The sequence below is a fragment of the Seriola dumerili genome, unplaced genomic scaffold (assembly GCF_002260705.1).
Source record: "Seriola dumerili isolate Sdu_G_001 unplaced genomic scaffold, Sdu_1.0 BDQW01000017.1, whole genome shotgun sequence".
NCBI classification, from domain to species: domain Eukaryota; kingdom Metazoa; phylum Chordata; class Actinopteri; order Carangiformes; family Carangidae; genus Seriola; species Seriola dumerili.
Window position 1 is genome coordinate 3968163 of NW_019174272.1, and position 16498 is coordinate 3984660.

Sequence of the window (16498 nt, forward strand, 5' to 3'; positions counted from 1 at the left end):
CACTAGTTAATTTGGATTGTATTACATATATATATATATATATATATATATATTATAAGTGTTTCTGTTAATGTGTTGTTTTTTAAAGATTTTGAAGACTATCAAAATTAATCATTTGGAGGTAAAAATGACAATGTCTCAAATGTTTATTTAAACATTATACTAATGCTAATCACAAGTCCTCAAAATATACTTAAGTAAAGCTACAGATATATTATCAGCAAAATGTTAATAAAAAGTAAAAGCACTTATAACACAATGACTGATTTCAGAGTGCTATATATTATATTATTTGAATATTGCTGATGAACATGGAGACAGCATTTTAGGGCTGTAGCCAGTTGAGTTGCTTGTTTGGTAGTTTAATAGATAACACTGCATCATATCTATGAGCTCATCATATAGTTAATGAGAAATTTCAATCTGTAAAAGTAATTATAGATGTCAGATAAAGACTGTGGATTTAAGAGTACCATACAGTTGTTGAGTTGAATTGTTAAGAAGTGGAAATAGGCTTATTTACAGTACCTCAAAACTGTACGCACAATGCTTGAGTAAATGTACTTTGTTGATTTTCATCACTTTCATAGCAAGCAGGATGCTGAGTGACACCATGAGGCAGAAATGGCTGCCCTGCTGTTTCTATATCTTGATTGAATTTAAGTTCATTATAGTCATACTAAATGCTTAAGTAATATGGAAAGCAAATATATTCAAACTCAGTAATATCCTACTGGATTTTTTTATTTATTTTTTTATCAGACATAGGTTTTTTCCTTGATGAACTGAATTACTGGCGCTGTAATTAATTAATTGGCTCCAAGTTGTTCATTTGACTGAGTAATTTATTCACTTTTAATTGAAATTCCACAAAAGAGATTTTTGTTAATTGACTTCCTGAGTGATGAGTTGTTAAGTGGTCTGCCTCTGGTCTTTCTAGTATTTTTGTAATAAGGAAATGTCCTGAGTATTTACATGTCAGCAGGGTTTCGACCGGCATTTAAACATTAAATACTTAATTTCTGAGAGTGCCTTCCTTTTAAAGATGTATTTTGTTTTTGAGATAGTTTGGAGATGGTTAATCTTGATTTATTCACTTAAATTTAATTTGAGACATTTGATATGCATTAGAGAGACAAAAAAGAACAAACTGCCTCACAATAGTCATATTGATAATAATCTGTAATCAATTTGCTGGGGACCACCTTGGTCCTCTTCAAAAGGCCCCTTCTCGGTCCTCCGACCCTAGCTTGGGATACCCCACCCGGAAGTGGGTGGTGGAGTCACCGTCACCCAACCAGTCACACCACCGTCGACATACTGCCTGCTGGGATGAAGCTCGCCACCGGAGAACTACAGAGATTGTTACAAATCTGAGATCTCTCGCAGTCTCGGCGATAACGATCGGTTACCATTATATTCAGTTTCCAGGAGAAGGGAGCAAAGAGGCGCGTTGCCAAAATGATGGAAGAAATCGACAGATTTCAAGTGCCGAGTGCCGTACAGGAGGCGGAGATGCAGGCTGAGATGCAGCCGCTGGTAAGTCAGATTTGTTGGCTGCTATATGTTGGATGATCGATCAGTGTTTTGGTATTGTTTTCTTATTTAAAATGATATTATTACTCCAGGATGTTCAGTGTATGAGGCCTGCCATTCATGATGTTATGCTTTGGGATCCCAACAAATCCATCACCTGCCATGCGTAATATTGGCTCATGTAGCCTACCAATAGAGTATTTACATTAAGTTTTTTTTTTTTTTTGCTATCAACAAACACTTAAACAGTAAAACAGCGGTGTAACCAATCAGGGGATAACTCATTTGCCCATATACTGGCGTTTCTGCTCCTATGTGTAAAACAAGCAGCGTCCGGTCTGCTGCGTAGTGAGCAGCATCCGTCATGTCTGGCGAAAACAAGCATCCCATCCCAACACTGCTGCTACATCCTCAGCATCCATGCAGCAAGTTGCCCCGGCTTCGACGCCACTTGTATGGCCTTACCGGGATTAATAAACGGCTCTTAATCTCGAATATATTCTCATATATCCCACTAAACCACCGTCTTTTGATTAAAAAACAGTATAAATGAGTTGGCGGTGCGCTCCGTGGCCTGTAGCGGGGCCCTGGGTTACTGCAGCCTGCAGGGCGGCCTCTGCTGCCCACGGCCGGGGCCGCCAGAGAGCCAGACTAGACCCTGAGCAGTCTGACCTGCTGTCTCCAGGCGTCCACATACATCCCCCTGCCTTGTGTAACGTATTTTTCCTCCTAAACTTTGCCCTGTGAGTAGAGGATCTATTTTTTAGGAGAAGTTTCTAAATTGAGATCTAGGAACCAAAGGATCCCAGAGTTACTGGAATAAATCAAGTTCAAACTTTTGCATTTACTTAAAATTTGTTCAAATGAGAAAGTGTAAGAGCTATTTTTATTCAGTTTCAATCTCTGCCTTATGGGTTGGAGGTAACAAAACCTAACTTGTTTTAAAAGGATTCTTTCTCAGTTCTCAAGCAGTATGTGTGTGAAGGTATAAATATTTTTCAGAGAAATTATCCACATAACACTTTATAAACTGGCATTCATTTTATAGAGAGGGACACTTTCCTCACGTTTTATCTCTTTATGAACTGTTTATTCACATTGTCTGGGCATAGAAGGGTCTATTATGCATTACAAAAAGACGTAAATTATTCATCAAGCCCTCAGTAATGCACATTTCTGCTCATCGTTCTGTCCATGCCATCTTCCTATTTGCCTCCAGGACCCGGCCTCGTCCACAGCCTCAGAGGCAGACTCAGACACCAGAGAGGGAGAACCTGTCACTATCAACTACAAGCCCTCACCCCTGCAGATGAAAATAGGTGAGTAAGAGCTTCAGTATTTGTAGGCCAAGTCTCTGCCTGTGGGAATCAGCATATCCTGTAATCGGCTGTAAATTCGATGTCCTGAAAAGACTGTTGATGCGGCATAATCTCTAGACAAGACAGAGATACGAGGGGAATCAGTTTTCATAGAAGCACAAGGCAAACTTTAGAATAAATCCACTAACTATTTAGTCTATAATATGTTACAGAATGGTGAAAAATGCCAATCAAAAGTTCTCAGAGTAAAGGGTTACCAATGTGATGCCTTCAAATTGCTTTTTTTCACCTCAATAACAGTCCCCATACAACAAAAGGTTTTGCTGATTACTATCAAATAATCGATTAATAGATTAATAGTTTCAGCTCAAATCCATTTTATTTTTTGGCTCATGGATATCTGTGGAAAAATTAGCCTGTCTGGCCTTTTTAGTTGGAAAAATTGAGTCTCTTCTGTTTATGAAAAGCTAGTCCTTAAAGTGTCATTTCAGCACCTTGGACAGAGTCCAGTGGTTCGTAGCAGCACTTCTTTATTTTACCTGCCATCTCCTGCCATAATAGTTTCCTAGCTAAAGCCTTTAAGAACCATGAATATTCAAAAAAAAGAAAACTATTAAGTGATAGAGATGCCTATAAAGGGTCCTTTTAAAATGTAACTCCACCTACATGACAGCAACAGCCACTTTAGAATTTCATTTCATTTTTCATCCATGCCGTTTGTTGAAAGTGAGACCATAATGATGACTACAGTTGTACTTCGTTGAATCTTACTGGTTGTTCAGTCTTTTTCTGACTTGTAAACACTTTCAAAAAAATTCCTATCTTTAAAACAGAGCATATCCCTTTAATTATGCATGCTTGTTACACTAGTCACTTTGCCTTTGTGACCTTGAGATGGGAAAGTACATTTGATAGCCTTTTAAAACTGTTTTCTGGGTTAAAACTGTAGTATATATACATTTTCTAGTGCTAGTCCTGCTTTTCACAACAGGTCTCTGATGCATTATACTTTAGGTCATGGTTGGCTCAGACTCTCAGACTAGACTAACAGCATTTATGACATCATTTAAATCATCAACATCATGTATGATCTGATCACTGATTAGAATCAAACACACGGGAAAAGGCAAGAGGGTTTGATTTCACATTAGAATTCTGTTGTTTCTGAATTGTGCTTTTCGGATTTTAATCACATCAAACACTGCTCACTGTGTAAATTGTGGACACTGATCAGCCCTGATGTCACGTTCAGAAAGAAAGGATGTCATGGTCTTCTCAAAGTGAAAACTGACTTTGAGTAGAAATAAACCCAATTGGATTCCCCGATCATCCCACTTCCTGATGTGTGTCTGTTTAAATTATACTGATTTCTTCTTTCGCAAATCTTAAAACCTGAGCAGGCTTTCACAGAGTTTATAATGTGACAAAATGACATGCAGCTTAAAGTCAAGAAGTATGTTTGTCGTACATCATATTGTCTCTCAGCAATGCCATGCTGTCACATCAGCAAATTTTAAAAGTTTCCTGGTTTATTTAAGAATTGTCTTATAAGCAAAATTACAGCATTTAAGTAGATGACATTAGTTCAACCTTATTCCATCATGTTTTGTGCCACTCAGGTGTCATTTCAAGCTGAACTGATGTGTGTGTTCCTGTGTCTGTGAATGTTGTGCAGAGAAACAGAGAGAGCTTGCTAGGAAGGGCTCGTTGAAGAACAGCAACACAGTAGGTAGTCCAGTCAACCAGCAGCCCAAGAAGAACAATGTCATGGCCAGAACACGGTAAGGAGTGAGCGCTGTGGTATTTGGTTAGTGGAGAAAATGAGACCTCCATCTTCTGTTGGTTGATGGTGTCGTTCCGAGAGATGACAGTAATTAAAATAGATTATGTTTTTGTGATAAATTCAACTTGAGTCGTTATACAGCTAAATGATTCAGTTAGCTGAAGTTTTTGTGTATATAAATTTTCATGTGCAATATCCAAAACATGTTTGAATGGACTTGAATAGATGGATTTTATTCATGTATCCATTTCTTTTCTCTGCGAGTAGGGCTCTAAAGAAAAATTGTCTTATTGATTCAGGCTTTGTAAGATGACCGAGGAATTAAACCTCATACCTCTGTTGTTATTCAGTTCATCTGTGATACTGTCTCCAGGTGCACTTTGCTTTTCTTTCATCATCTCTGCTAGTCCTTACTCACCCCTTCCTGTTCGTGAATTTATATTCCTTCCTCCACCTCTTCTTCTGTTACATGCTATTTCTGCTCCAATGATCATTTCTCCTCTGTCCTCTGTCTCTCTCTGTGTTCCCTCCCCACAGGTTGGTAGTGCCCAATAAAGGCTATTCCTCTTTAGACCAGAGCCCAGATGAGAAGCCCTTGGTGGCCCTAGACACAGACAGGTGAACATCCACACACTCATAAATATACTTCTTGCCTCCCTTTTTTACTAGAGAAACACATAAACACACAAACAAGCTAACTTGTGTTTTTTTTTCCCAGTGATGATGATTTTGACATGTCTAGATACTCATCGTCGGGATACTCCTCTGCTGAGGTGAGATGTGTTATAGTGCAGATATGTATCTGCACTCTGCTGCATTACTTCACATTTGCTCTCTCATTCATTTCATCCATTTTCCATCCTCCCTCCATTTTCCATGACTGTCAAGAAGCCAAGAGTCAGGATTTTATAAGCTAAGTCTTGAAGAAAGCCCATTTTTAGCCATGTTAATTCTGTAGGCCCGTGCTCTCCCTGCAAGTGTATGATTACACTGCAGACGCACTTGTACACAAACATATGAGCAACAAAGCTGGAAACAAATGAAATTTAATCTCTGAGTGTCTGCTCCTGCAAATGTTTTCAGCACTGCTGCAAATATAAGAGCTAATCACAGATACATGGTCAAATTTATTCCCTAAAGGAATTCTCGTTCCCACCCTCAACATCAGTTTTCTGTCCCTGACAAGTCCATGCTCGAGGATATATTGTAGGTTATATTTACAAGCCCACAGGTGTTCAGATCTTATTTAGTTTTTGGAAATAATTATCTAATTAACAGCAAATGTAACCCACTTTAGCCATTCGCTCCTATTTCTTAGTACAAGCTAACAACAGCAAGTTGTGAGTTGTTGTGTTGTGGCTTAACAAAGTAGAGAATTATGGTTATTGTTTATGAAGTACATTACAGTATACAGTTTATCTACTTGTCTACTGAGAGTTTACATAAAAATGTAAATGCTGGGATTTAAAGTGAAGACATTGCTTCTGTTTTGTATGCAAACAAAAGTTTTTTTTGCTAAAAAGAAAAAACAATCACACTAGGACAGTCACCCCGTTCATGACAAAGTTCACACCCATCTGTGAAAATGCCATAACTCTCTTTGCCATGGTTACCATTGTTAGCTTTAAGCCAGTCTGTTATAAGCTTAATATCTGTATGTTGTACATCATACATTGTCTCTGTTCTCATGAAACTCAAGACAAGTCATTTACTTCAGCAGGTGAATTTCTTTTTTCATGTAGGTCTTGGTAAATGAAGACTTTCAAATCCACAGATCCAAGATCTAATCACAAATGATGCATCTCATTACAATCAGCACGCTTGATTTCTTACCTGTACCTTTAGATGTCTACCTGTCCTTGAGTGTCCAGCACTATTTTTACCCCCCTATAACCCACAAGTTACCAACCTTTATTGGCACTGTGAACCAGTGTTGTTGTAGTTGTTGTTGTGGACTCGTCAATGAGGTGGGGGTGGATTAGGATTAACATGAAGTTTGCAGTTTATATATTAAAACACACGCAAACGTTTTATGTCTCCCATACCTTCGCCAAAGAAACTCTTGAGGAAGCTACCCTTAAGTTTTGCTATTGCTACATAGTCAATGTTCGCATCGTCAGTTGTTTACTTACCAGTCTAGAAGAAAAGTTGTGAGTTCAGCATCAAACTTAATTCTTATGCGAGCCAAGAACTGTCTCCAGCGGTGAAAAGCAACGCAAACGTTAACTTTTGTCTATATCACGTTTTTTCTTCTACTGAAGTTAGCACGCTAACCAGCTAGCTCCTGCCCGTCTCGCCACCTTACCTTAATGGCTCTCTGTGGCGTCCAATCTGCCCCTTAGGCGTAGCACTGCTCGGAGGGCATATTATAACCTCTTGTATTATAAAGACGATGGCCGATCACCACTACCCGCTCCCAGCAAGAACCCACATTCAGCAAGAGAGAAAGCTTAAAAAATAACCTCTGTAAAGGTTTAGCTCAACATTTTGTCAATTACTGTATGGAAAGCCAAAAGGTTCATAATTCGTCTCAGTTTCCACGGCGCTTGACGTATTGTAAACGCCGTTTTGAGCGCCACCACGCGTTTAAAAACGCCGTTGTGATTAATAAGCGCCTGGCGACGCCTGGCGTAAATAGCACCAGGGGTCAATTAACATCACTAGACGTTTTGTAATTGAACTTCGCCAGGCGCTTTTTGAACGCCTGGTGGCGCTCAGAAGGGCGTTACTATACGTCAAGGGCCGTAGAAACTGAGACGAATTATGAACCTTTTGGCTTTCCATATTATTGGAGCAGTCGCCAGTCAACCAGTGGAGACTCCAGGAAGTTGCTGGTACCAGCTAAGCAATGTTTCAGCATGAGTCGATAGGCATGAGAGTGATATGAGCTTGTCATTTCATTAGGCTAATGCAACACATTTGCTACAGTAAGCATTGTTTCTTTGGCTCTTGCGTGTTATGTATGTATTTTGGGCGCGCGCGCACACAGACATTTCTTAATAACTCTCAACCTGACCCAAGTTCAAACAAAATGTGCAGAGGGTTAGCAAACCGTGCTCAGATCATGTAGCTAATGATGGACAGCTACCTCACAAACTGATGGCCTACTTTACTGTAATAAGTTGTGGGAGTAACAGGGAGTGAAACAGCGTGTTTTGTTATATTATAAGTATTCACCATTACCATTTTATGGCAGAATCATACCTTTTTCTTGTGGCCCAGTAGAAAATGCTTCTGGTCTCCTGGTCCTGAGCCCAGGGGTTGGGACACATTGCTGTAACCCATCAACCTCTTCTGTCTATTGTCCCTTCTCCAGCAAATCAACCAAGATCTGAACATCCAGCTGCTGAAAGATGGTTACCGCCTAGACGAGATCCCCGACGACGAGGACCTGGATCTGATCCCACCAAAATCAGTCAACCCTACCTGCATGTGCTGCCAGGCAACCTCCTCCACCACCTGTCAAATACAGTAACCCCGCCTCTCTGACCTTCTGCCCCGTACCCCATTCCACACAACATAACCCCTGATCTCCATCTGCTGTGAGTTTACTTCGCCGCCAGAGCAGCGACAGTGAAACATTGGTAGAATATTGTAATGACAGTTAAGTGCTATGATGATAATGACAATGACAAATAATCAAATTAACATATAGAAACTTTGGTTTAAAATCTAGGAGAAGGAAAATATGTGAAAAAGATTGAATATGTATTTAAAATATGATTAAAAGTGGTGGTTTCCTCCTATGGTAGGACGTGCACTTGTATTTGAGAGCCCTTCTCCTGGTGAACATGATGTAACTTAACACACTGATGTTAGTAGACAGAAAACAAGGGGTCAATTGATGCTGTAAAGTGATTTCAATTTCCCTGAAGAATAAGAAACATTATCATAACTGCTGACTCAACAGTTCCGCTTACCTGAATTTTGGGCTGCATTTTTGCATTTTTCTAGTTTTTTTTTAAGTTTTTATTTAAATGCTTACCTTTTTTAAACCTGAGGGATCAGAATGATTGTATGTGTTGATGTGGAAATATTTGAAAAGTGTGGACTGCGGTCTCGGTACCCCAAATAGAGGATATTTGGTACTGTATTCATTGTACTGTACAGGGTTGTTATGTAGCACATGCCAGGTCATTGCACTCATTCACACCACCTTCAACACTTGAGCTTTCTTTGCCCTTCTGGCTTGGATGTTTCATTACACAGTTTAGGGATGAATGTATAAACGTGAATGGCTGAGGAACAATTTGCATGAAGAGCACCAGACTGAATAACGGAATTGAATAAAATAAGCAAGTAGCTTGTTGCACATTTGATTTTTGCCCCATTTCTGTTGTGCAATCACATTCTACTGCTGTGGCACTAGCCTGATTTGTATTTTTTGGAATTTGCACATTTTGTTTTTTATTTTTCAGGCGCATATCTGTGTACTCTTTCCTGCATAGCAGTGACAGTGTCTTATCTGAAATGAACTGTGTCAAAAGGGAAGATCACGCATAATTGCACCAACCCTCTAACACATGATGCCCATGTCATCATGGCCAAAGGGACTGGAGGGGGGCTTTGGATTTTTTTCAGCACAGTTTGTTGTGTTACCCTACTCTATCTTTTCTCAGTCAGTGTCACAGAACCTGATCACTGGACACTCCCTCCTCCCCATTTCTATCTTAACACCACAGATCATTAAGGGAGCATACAGGTTCAGACAGAAAGATTTATCCTCTCTTCTCTCGCACAGACACACATGCACACACATGCACACACACAACACACACACACACACACACACACACACATACATGCATATGCATGCATACAGACATACAATGCCAAAATAAAGAGTGAGATGGCATCTATTTGTCTCTTTTGACTTATAGGTTGGAAATAGTTTTTTAATTGCAACATCAAGGATCACTGACTTCATTTATGATCCCCTCTCCCTTAAATCAGTTGATTATTTGCAATTGGAGTATGCCTTAAGTACAGAGAAGTTTAAAAGATGTGTATTTATTCCCATCTTGATAAATTAGTTTATTCGAAGAGCTTTTGCTGTCTAAAAAGTTATGCTTTTTTTACATTTAGACACGGGTGATTATGGTTTTTCTTTGGTTTTCCTTTTTTTTAAATGATTTTCTTGTATTGTAAACACTTCCATTCCAGTATTTAACAATGTTATTGTTATGTGCGGTGTATGAAAACAAATAAACACAAAGCTAATGGAGCGCTTCATGTTCTACCTTACTGTTTTGTTACACCTCTGCATTATATTATTAATTTGATATTAAAGAAGAGGATTTCTTTATTTAAGCTTCACGTTAATAGTGTCAGATATGGGTGTGTGATGTAGGAAAGAAGTAATGAGCACATATTTAGAAAGAAAAAATTATTTTAATGTTAAAACTTTTGAGCAGTAATTATTACACAGCTATGTATATTGCGATAACATGGGGTCTGTACTGACAGTCCCTGATTACAGTACAGTAACATCAGAAGTAAGGGCTCCGACCTGAAAGGCACCAACATCTAATCACAGTTGTCATAATGCCAGCAAAGAAAAACAGCGTTTCACTTTACAAATGTATGTAGTTTGTGTTCTAGGTTAACTAGACCTAACTTTACACTCTACCTGGATGTTTCAATGCATTATGTGGCAAGTATAAAAAGAAATCTAATGACATCATGACATGTTTCTGGCTACTGTAGTGGACGAATAAGACTTCTCATCCTATTAGTAATATTATAAAAGATTACCAGACAAATAAAAAATACATTGTACCAAACGAATACATACAAACATGCTACATGATGGAATTCATTGATTCACAAATAAACCAGTCACGAGAGTGTGCCTTAAAATGCTAAGACAGAAAATAAAAAAGGTTTTATGACTTTCTGTTGTGAGAAATGTTGTGCTTCCATGTCACCACCAGGGGGTGTAATATTAGTTGAAATGACCATGAATCACATTTTTCCCTGATAAAACTCAGTCCAGATATAGAGTAAACAAAAGTTAGTTTCAATGTACAGCAACTGGCACTGTTGGCATATATAAGAGACAGTCATTGATATTCAAAGTATTGAATATCAACATAAATAATCTGACAATGTTCGTTCACGTAGTATTTCCAAAGGTTGAAAATGTAGAAATTTCTCTCTGCTACAAAACCCTTAAAAGGCACAGACATTCCTGTTTACAGTTTGCACACTTTTACTAAACATTAATCACTGTGGTCTTAACACAAAAGTGAAAAAGTCAAGTTTCCACTTAAGCTTTTCAAGGCTTTACCCTGTTATGTTTCCTGTACTACTGACACAATGCAAGCCTGAAAGAGGAACCCAAAAGATGAACTTTCTTTATGCATGAGGTTTGCTTATATATTATGGTCTTGTTGTAAGTATTGTAAAGGTGTTTTGGTACAATTATTTGCAAGTTCATCATCATGTGACAACATTTATGTTTCAACACAGGAAACACACTGCCTATACCTACAAGCTCACAGTATACCTGATTTACTAAGTCCATAGCCAAATGTATGAAATTAAATATCCAAGCTCTGTAATTCTCTATATTATAGCTTTGTCTTATTACTCTCTAATAACACTTAACTACAGTATAATGAGTATATCATCCATTTGAAATGTGGTATGTATAATCTATTTACATGATAATACTACTATACTGTACATTTGCCTTGTTCCGGACTGAAGAATAATTGTACAAGTGGAAGTATGTGTTTATGTGTGCAATAATAACATTCACTGAAGGACTATTCCCAAAACATTTTGACACACTGGGAACATCTCAGTCGCAAGATTTTGTTTCTTCATCTGCAAAAGTCTGTAATGCAAAGTGAAGACACATAGTGGTTATGAAAACTATATATGTACATGAATACCACTTGGATGGCAGATTCTTCCACGAAAACACATCACACAACACAAATTAAAATAATTACAAATGTCAAAACAACTACACCTGTCTGGCAGACCCTGAATAACCCTAAATAAATACCAGTCACCTCAGGGAAGAAGAGGGTGAAGCTCTAGTTTGATTACAGTCAGGTTCAAAATGTTTTTTTTTTTGCTGTTGCCCAATGTTACATGCGTAGCAGAAAACCTCTCTGAATAGTGGCCTGGCTGGTTGGGTTGTCTGGCTTGAAGGAATTTGCATGTAAGTGTGCACACCACACGTGTGAGTGTGTCCATGTTTGTGTAAGCCTCTGTATCTACTACATGTACCATTATGTATATATGTACAGTATATACTACAGTAATTAACAATGCTGGGTGTAACTCACACCCCTGCAGGGCTTTGGTCACCAGAATCAGAGGACACAGACAGGGAGCAGCGGCGTCTCTTAGCCGCACTGGAGCCCTGGAGCATGCTGGGATGGAAGCCTGCATGTCGCCGGGCATGTTTAGTCAGGTGGTCGCTCCTCATGAAGCACTTGTCACACATTGGACAGTTGAAGCGCTTCTCACCCGTGTGTGTACGATAGTGACGTGTCAGTTCATCTGATCGGGAGAACTTCTTGCCACACTCGGACCAGGTACACTCGAAGGGGCGCTCACCTGAGGAAACACACACACACACACAAACACACACACATACACACACACACACACACACACAGGTTTTGTATTACCACACACAGACCCCACTGGTATATGTGTAAATAAATAAATAACTGTTTTTTTCTTTTCTTCTAACCTTTTCAAAACCCATTATGGAGAAAACTGTTCAAATGGTAACTTCTTCTTTTAACAGCAAAGTCTAATAATAAAAAGTCCATAACATTTTTTTACAGCTGCGTCAAACAGAGATAATGCATCATTTTTTATGTCTGAATCATGTCGTCATTTCAAAAGTCTCAAGATGAAAAAAGAAGAAAACAATGTCAAATATGTTTTTTTAAGTGTTAAAATGAGACTGGGATTGGCAACCCCAAAGAATACATTAGGGTTACCCATGAGTGCACATCTAAGCTATAACCTTCACTCTAAACTAATCCTAATAATCATTTGCATTCAATACTGTAATTACCTTGAAACAGGGAGGGCTGGCAATAAGATAAACAGATACAAAATTAACCAAGTGAACATAAGATGAGGGCAAAGTACAGATCCAAAACTTTTTTTTGTCTGAGGCAAATCAAATGGGAATGCCTGCATAGACACTTTTTTATGGGAACAATAACAGAACATATTGATTTAAAAATGGTGAGTCATGATAAGAGCCTCGTGAATTAAAAAAAAGCACAAAAAGAAAAAAAACGATGGTTACCCCCACCCCCATCTTCTCCTCCTCCACGTGCTCTATTGAACCACATGTCTGCTCTTGTTTACAACCCGAAGTGAGGCGGTGGAGGGGGATGACGTATGAGGAAATAGTGGTGCAGGGAGGGTTACCTCGGGATAAGAACGTGTGGGGACAACAGTGTCGCAGTGACCTGCATGTGAATCATAAGCCAATATGTCGGTGTTTACTACACTGTCAATCGCTGTTATTACAACACATATGATATACATTACCACAAAACAGCTGCATCTCTTATATGATAACCAGCGATGAAAAACAATCATTTGAGTCATTATTCGGATAACATCATGCGGCACGCGGTGTTCCCAGCTCGCAGGGTGCGTGTCAATAGCACATTAAAGAACAACCCCCGCCCCTCCCCCATCCCACATTCGCCCCGGTCAGTCACACCCCCAGTAGGGACAAATTCATGGGACCACCTTTCTTATAATCTGTTATTCATTAGCAAGAACATGTGGCCTCTCATGTCACATTACACACACAACACGGGCTGTAGGCTTGGTCTTTAAGATCATCATATTTATATCACATTCTTAAGTATCAAATCATGACTTTATAATGACATCATCATAGCAGCTTTAATGTCTTACAGTAATTCTTAAATGTTCACAGACTGCTATGTCACTCATCTTCGTCAACATATTCGATGTCCTAGAAATAGCCAATAGAATTTTAACAGTGATGTCAACATGCGTCTGAAATTAAAAATAATGGCAGAAGTGACGCAGAGCGGTTTCGCTGTCGTCAACTGAACCGAGCCCATTAGTTTCGTAGGCGTGTCTCCCAAGTTGCCAAGCAGAGCCTCCACTTACCGGTATGGACCCTTAAGTGGGCTTTGAGGTGGGACGACTTGCCGTACATCTTCCCACAGCCGGCAAAGGGGCAGGAGTGCTTCTTCTCAGGGGACTCCTGTCTCCTTACCACTGCCACTGCCGCCTTCTTGTTCCGGGACTGTTTAGTTCCCACCGGGCCCCGGCTGTCCCCGGCGTTCAATCGGCAACTCCCCCGCTCCACCTTCTCCTGCGTGCCGGTGTCGCTGCCCCCGAGACATCTGCTGGCCCCAGTGCTGATAACATTGGGATTGCATTTGTTCAAGTCCAATAAAATCATTGCCACCATCAGCAAAGTCCTGTTCTCCTGGTTCTCTTTCAACGTGTCCTCTGTCCGCCCCGGTGGTCGGCTGGGGACAAACTCTGAAGAGACGTCAACCTCCGACATCACTGTAGCAGATCCGGATGGAGAAAAGAAACTATCGAGAGTATCTATACACTGTATAAAACAATCCGACAAAACGGATGCAATGAAGTGATCAGACCGCAGTCCTTCCCGAAAACATGTGGTTAACCATCCACACGTGTCGTCTTCAATGTGACTATTCCGCAAAGGCTGCGTTTTCTTGTTGAGGTTACAGGGCGGATAAATAAACACCCCCTCTTGAAAGATACCAGTTTAAATTGCCTCCCGGCTTTTCTCCAACTCCTTCTAGAACCCTTTTCTTCTGAATGACGAATCAATAAAACTCTGCGTTTACCGACTGAGCTATTGTGTCTGCGTTTATCAGCGCTCCCACACATGCGTCAACTTGTCCTATTTTACTGCGAGCAGCACTTCTCCCAACTCCAAGAAACAATTTCGCGGAATCCCGCGGTGTCATAATAAAACAGGGCTGTGGTTGGCTGACAGGAAACGTGACTTGTTTTTTGGAATCGCCTATACACAGGAGTGAGTGATGGGACAATTGACCAATCACAGACATAAAAAGGGCTGATCCAGGAGGATGCTGCCTTCAAGTAGTTGACGTGATCGGGAAAAAAGAGTACCTTCAAAAAAAAAAAAAAAAAAAAAAAAAATTCAGAATAAATGTTTAGAAAAGTTCATCTAAAATATGAATATGTTTTTTTAATCATTAGATTTTAATTACATTCACAGTTTGAGATAAAGATGGAAAACAGAACAGTGTGTGTTTGATTATAATTGAAACTCTACATCTAGTTTAGTGACGTATTTGCAAATTGATGTTAAAAACAGTAGACTACCACTCAAAAGTTTGGACACACTTTGAAAGTGTGTCCAAACTACATCAAACATCATCCCACTCATTATCAGAAATTTCCCCCTTTCCTTTTGGAACAACTGGTTTAGAGTTGTAGTTTTATTTGCAAATCGTTTATTGAGATTTTCTTGATTTGATGCCACAAATGGAAGTGAAAAAAAGTTATGAGCTGTTTATTGATCGTATAACGAGGAAGGAAAGATATTCGTGTCTATTTCACATGTTTTACTGTGTATATTTTGTCCTATTCATTCTCCCACAATATTTCAAAGCATATATGTTTCTTTATGGCTTAAAGGCTCCTGTTATCGGGCACATTTGCTATCATAGACAATCCTATTTTCGACGTGCTAAAGAGGCACTCGAATGCAACATTACAACAGGGTGCTTTAGGCACATAACCACATCACGCCCCCAATCCCACGCTGTTGCCTAAAACGTTTTATGCTAGAGAGGACAGCATGTCGTGGAAGCCTATTTATTTTATAGTTCACATATGTTTCAGTGTCATATTTGTACAGTCACTTGCAAGGGGTTGAAATAGTGCATTCACTCTTCGTTTGATCCAACATAAGCACGATTATGCAGGTTTGCACGGAATGAACATTCATTTTGTTCGAGAGAAAAATAAGAAACGATAGCCTTCAGGGTTGCTCAAAAGTAGCATGTACACATGCATGTCCCTCACTCAGCTGCCACACTTAACATTTTTAATGATAACGACAAATTATATGCATTGCTACATCATGTCACTGGCTGTGCGGTCCAATAGATTCCTTGTGACTTTGCATTTACAGGCCGCAGCTCAATGTTTGGATGACAACCTGCAAGACGCGGAGCCAGTGGACGCTGCTGTTACTGAATGTCCCGCCTACAGCTCCTAACCTAGTTGCTCTGCTGTCGTCAGTGAAGGTAAAAGCGTGCAAGCAGTTCACGTTTAAGGCAAAGGTATGTAATGAAGCAGCTGTTATTCACAGCAGTCCGTCTATATATTGTATGCTTACTGTGCTTTAAGCAGCAATTGTAGAGGGTCTGAACTGTGATTTTTCATTTAACACATCCTCATAGTTTGGGCATCATATAATTCTGAGGTTTATTGTTAGATTGATAGATAAGTGCCCCCTTAAATGAGCAATAGTTGATGACCTCTGCCTGTTGGTAAAAAGAAACTGACTAGTGATACAGTACAGTTGTTTGGGTAACCTCCACATAATAGCAGCTGTAGTGGCATCCAACCAGAGCTGTCAGATCACTATATAGGTGATGACACGTACATCTGTGTCATGGGGTTTGTTTTCTTTGATGTAATCCAACCCAGCCACTGTGGCCCATAATGCGTTAGCTGTGGACAGGTCTCACTTTGTGTCCCAGTTTCACAACCATGGGCTGATCCTAAATTAGCACAGTCCTCAAGTGTCCTCAGAGCCACAGTTGAACTCTTCCAATGCAAATTCACACTGTGCATGACGTTGGTTTATCTTGTC

At 39.6% G+C, this 16498-nt stretch overlaps 2 protein-coding genes across 3 annotated transcripts; one reads left to right on the top strand and one right to left on the bottom strand.

The window, feature by feature from the left end:
• Positions 1-1316: 1316 nt before the first annotated feature.
• Positions 1317-9851, top strand: LOC111228936 (protein FAM219A). Its single transcript, XM_022755053.1, has 6 exons — positions 1317-1539; positions 2756-2855; positions 4531-4636; positions 5176-5256; positions 5357-5411; positions 7955-9851. The coding sequence occupies exons 1-6, from the start codon at positions 1462-1464 to the stop codon at positions 8111-8113; spliced, it is 579 nt and encodes a 192-aa protein (XP_022610774.1). The 5' UTR covers positions 1317-1461; the 3' UTR covers positions 8114-9851.
• Positions 9852-10009: 158 nt separating this feature from the next.
• klf9 (Kruppel like factor 9) lies at positions 10010-14584 on the bottom strand. 2 transcript variants are annotated; one of them, XM_022758222.1, is made up of 3 exons: positions 13774-14584; positions 11940-12213; positions 10010-11479 (listed from the first exon to the last, which is right to left on the bottom strand). In XM_022758222.1, exons 1-3 carry the CDS (start codon positions 14177-14179, stop codon positions 11398-11400), a joined length of 762 nt encoding a protein of 253 aa, XP_022613943.1. In that variant the 5' UTR covers positions 14180-14584; the 3' UTR covers positions 10010-11397. The 2 variants fall into 2 exon arrangements, with proteins under 2 accessions (XP_022613943.1, XP_022613950.1); XM_022758229.1 differs by having other exon boundaries at positions 10010-12213.
• Positions 14585-16498: the final 1914 nt, after the last annotated feature.

What these genes read in the sequence shown, in the direction of transcription:
- LOC111228936 (XM_022755053.1), top strand. Translation starts at nt 1,462, where the DNA reads ATGATGGAAGAAATCGACAGATTTCAAGTGCCGAGTGCCGTACAGGAG. An exon ending in GTGGCCCTAGACACAGACAG is followed by an intron (nt 5,257 to 5,356) that starts GTGAACATCCAC and finishes TTTTTTTCCCAG; the next exon opens with TGATGATGATTTTGACATGT. An exon ending in CGGGATACTCCTCTGCTGAG is followed by an intron (nt 5,412 to 7,954) that starts GTGAGATGTGTT and finishes TCCCTTCTCCAG; the next exon opens with CAAATCAACCAAGATCTGAA.
- klf9 (XM_022758222.1), bottom strand. Translation starts at nt 14,179, where the DNA reads ATGTCGGAGGTTGACGTCTCTTCAGAGTTTGTCCCCAGCCGACCACCG. An exon ending in CCACTTAAGGGTCCATACCG is followed by an intron (nt 12,214 to 13,773) that starts GTAAGTGGAGGC and finishes GTGTTTCCTCAG; the next exon opens with GTGAGCGCCCCTTCGAGTGT. An exon ending in GACCAAAGCCCTGCAGGGGT is followed by an intron (nt 11,480 to 11,939) that starts GTGAGTTACACC and finishes TTTGCATTACAG; the next exon opens with ACTTTTGCAGATGAAGAAAC.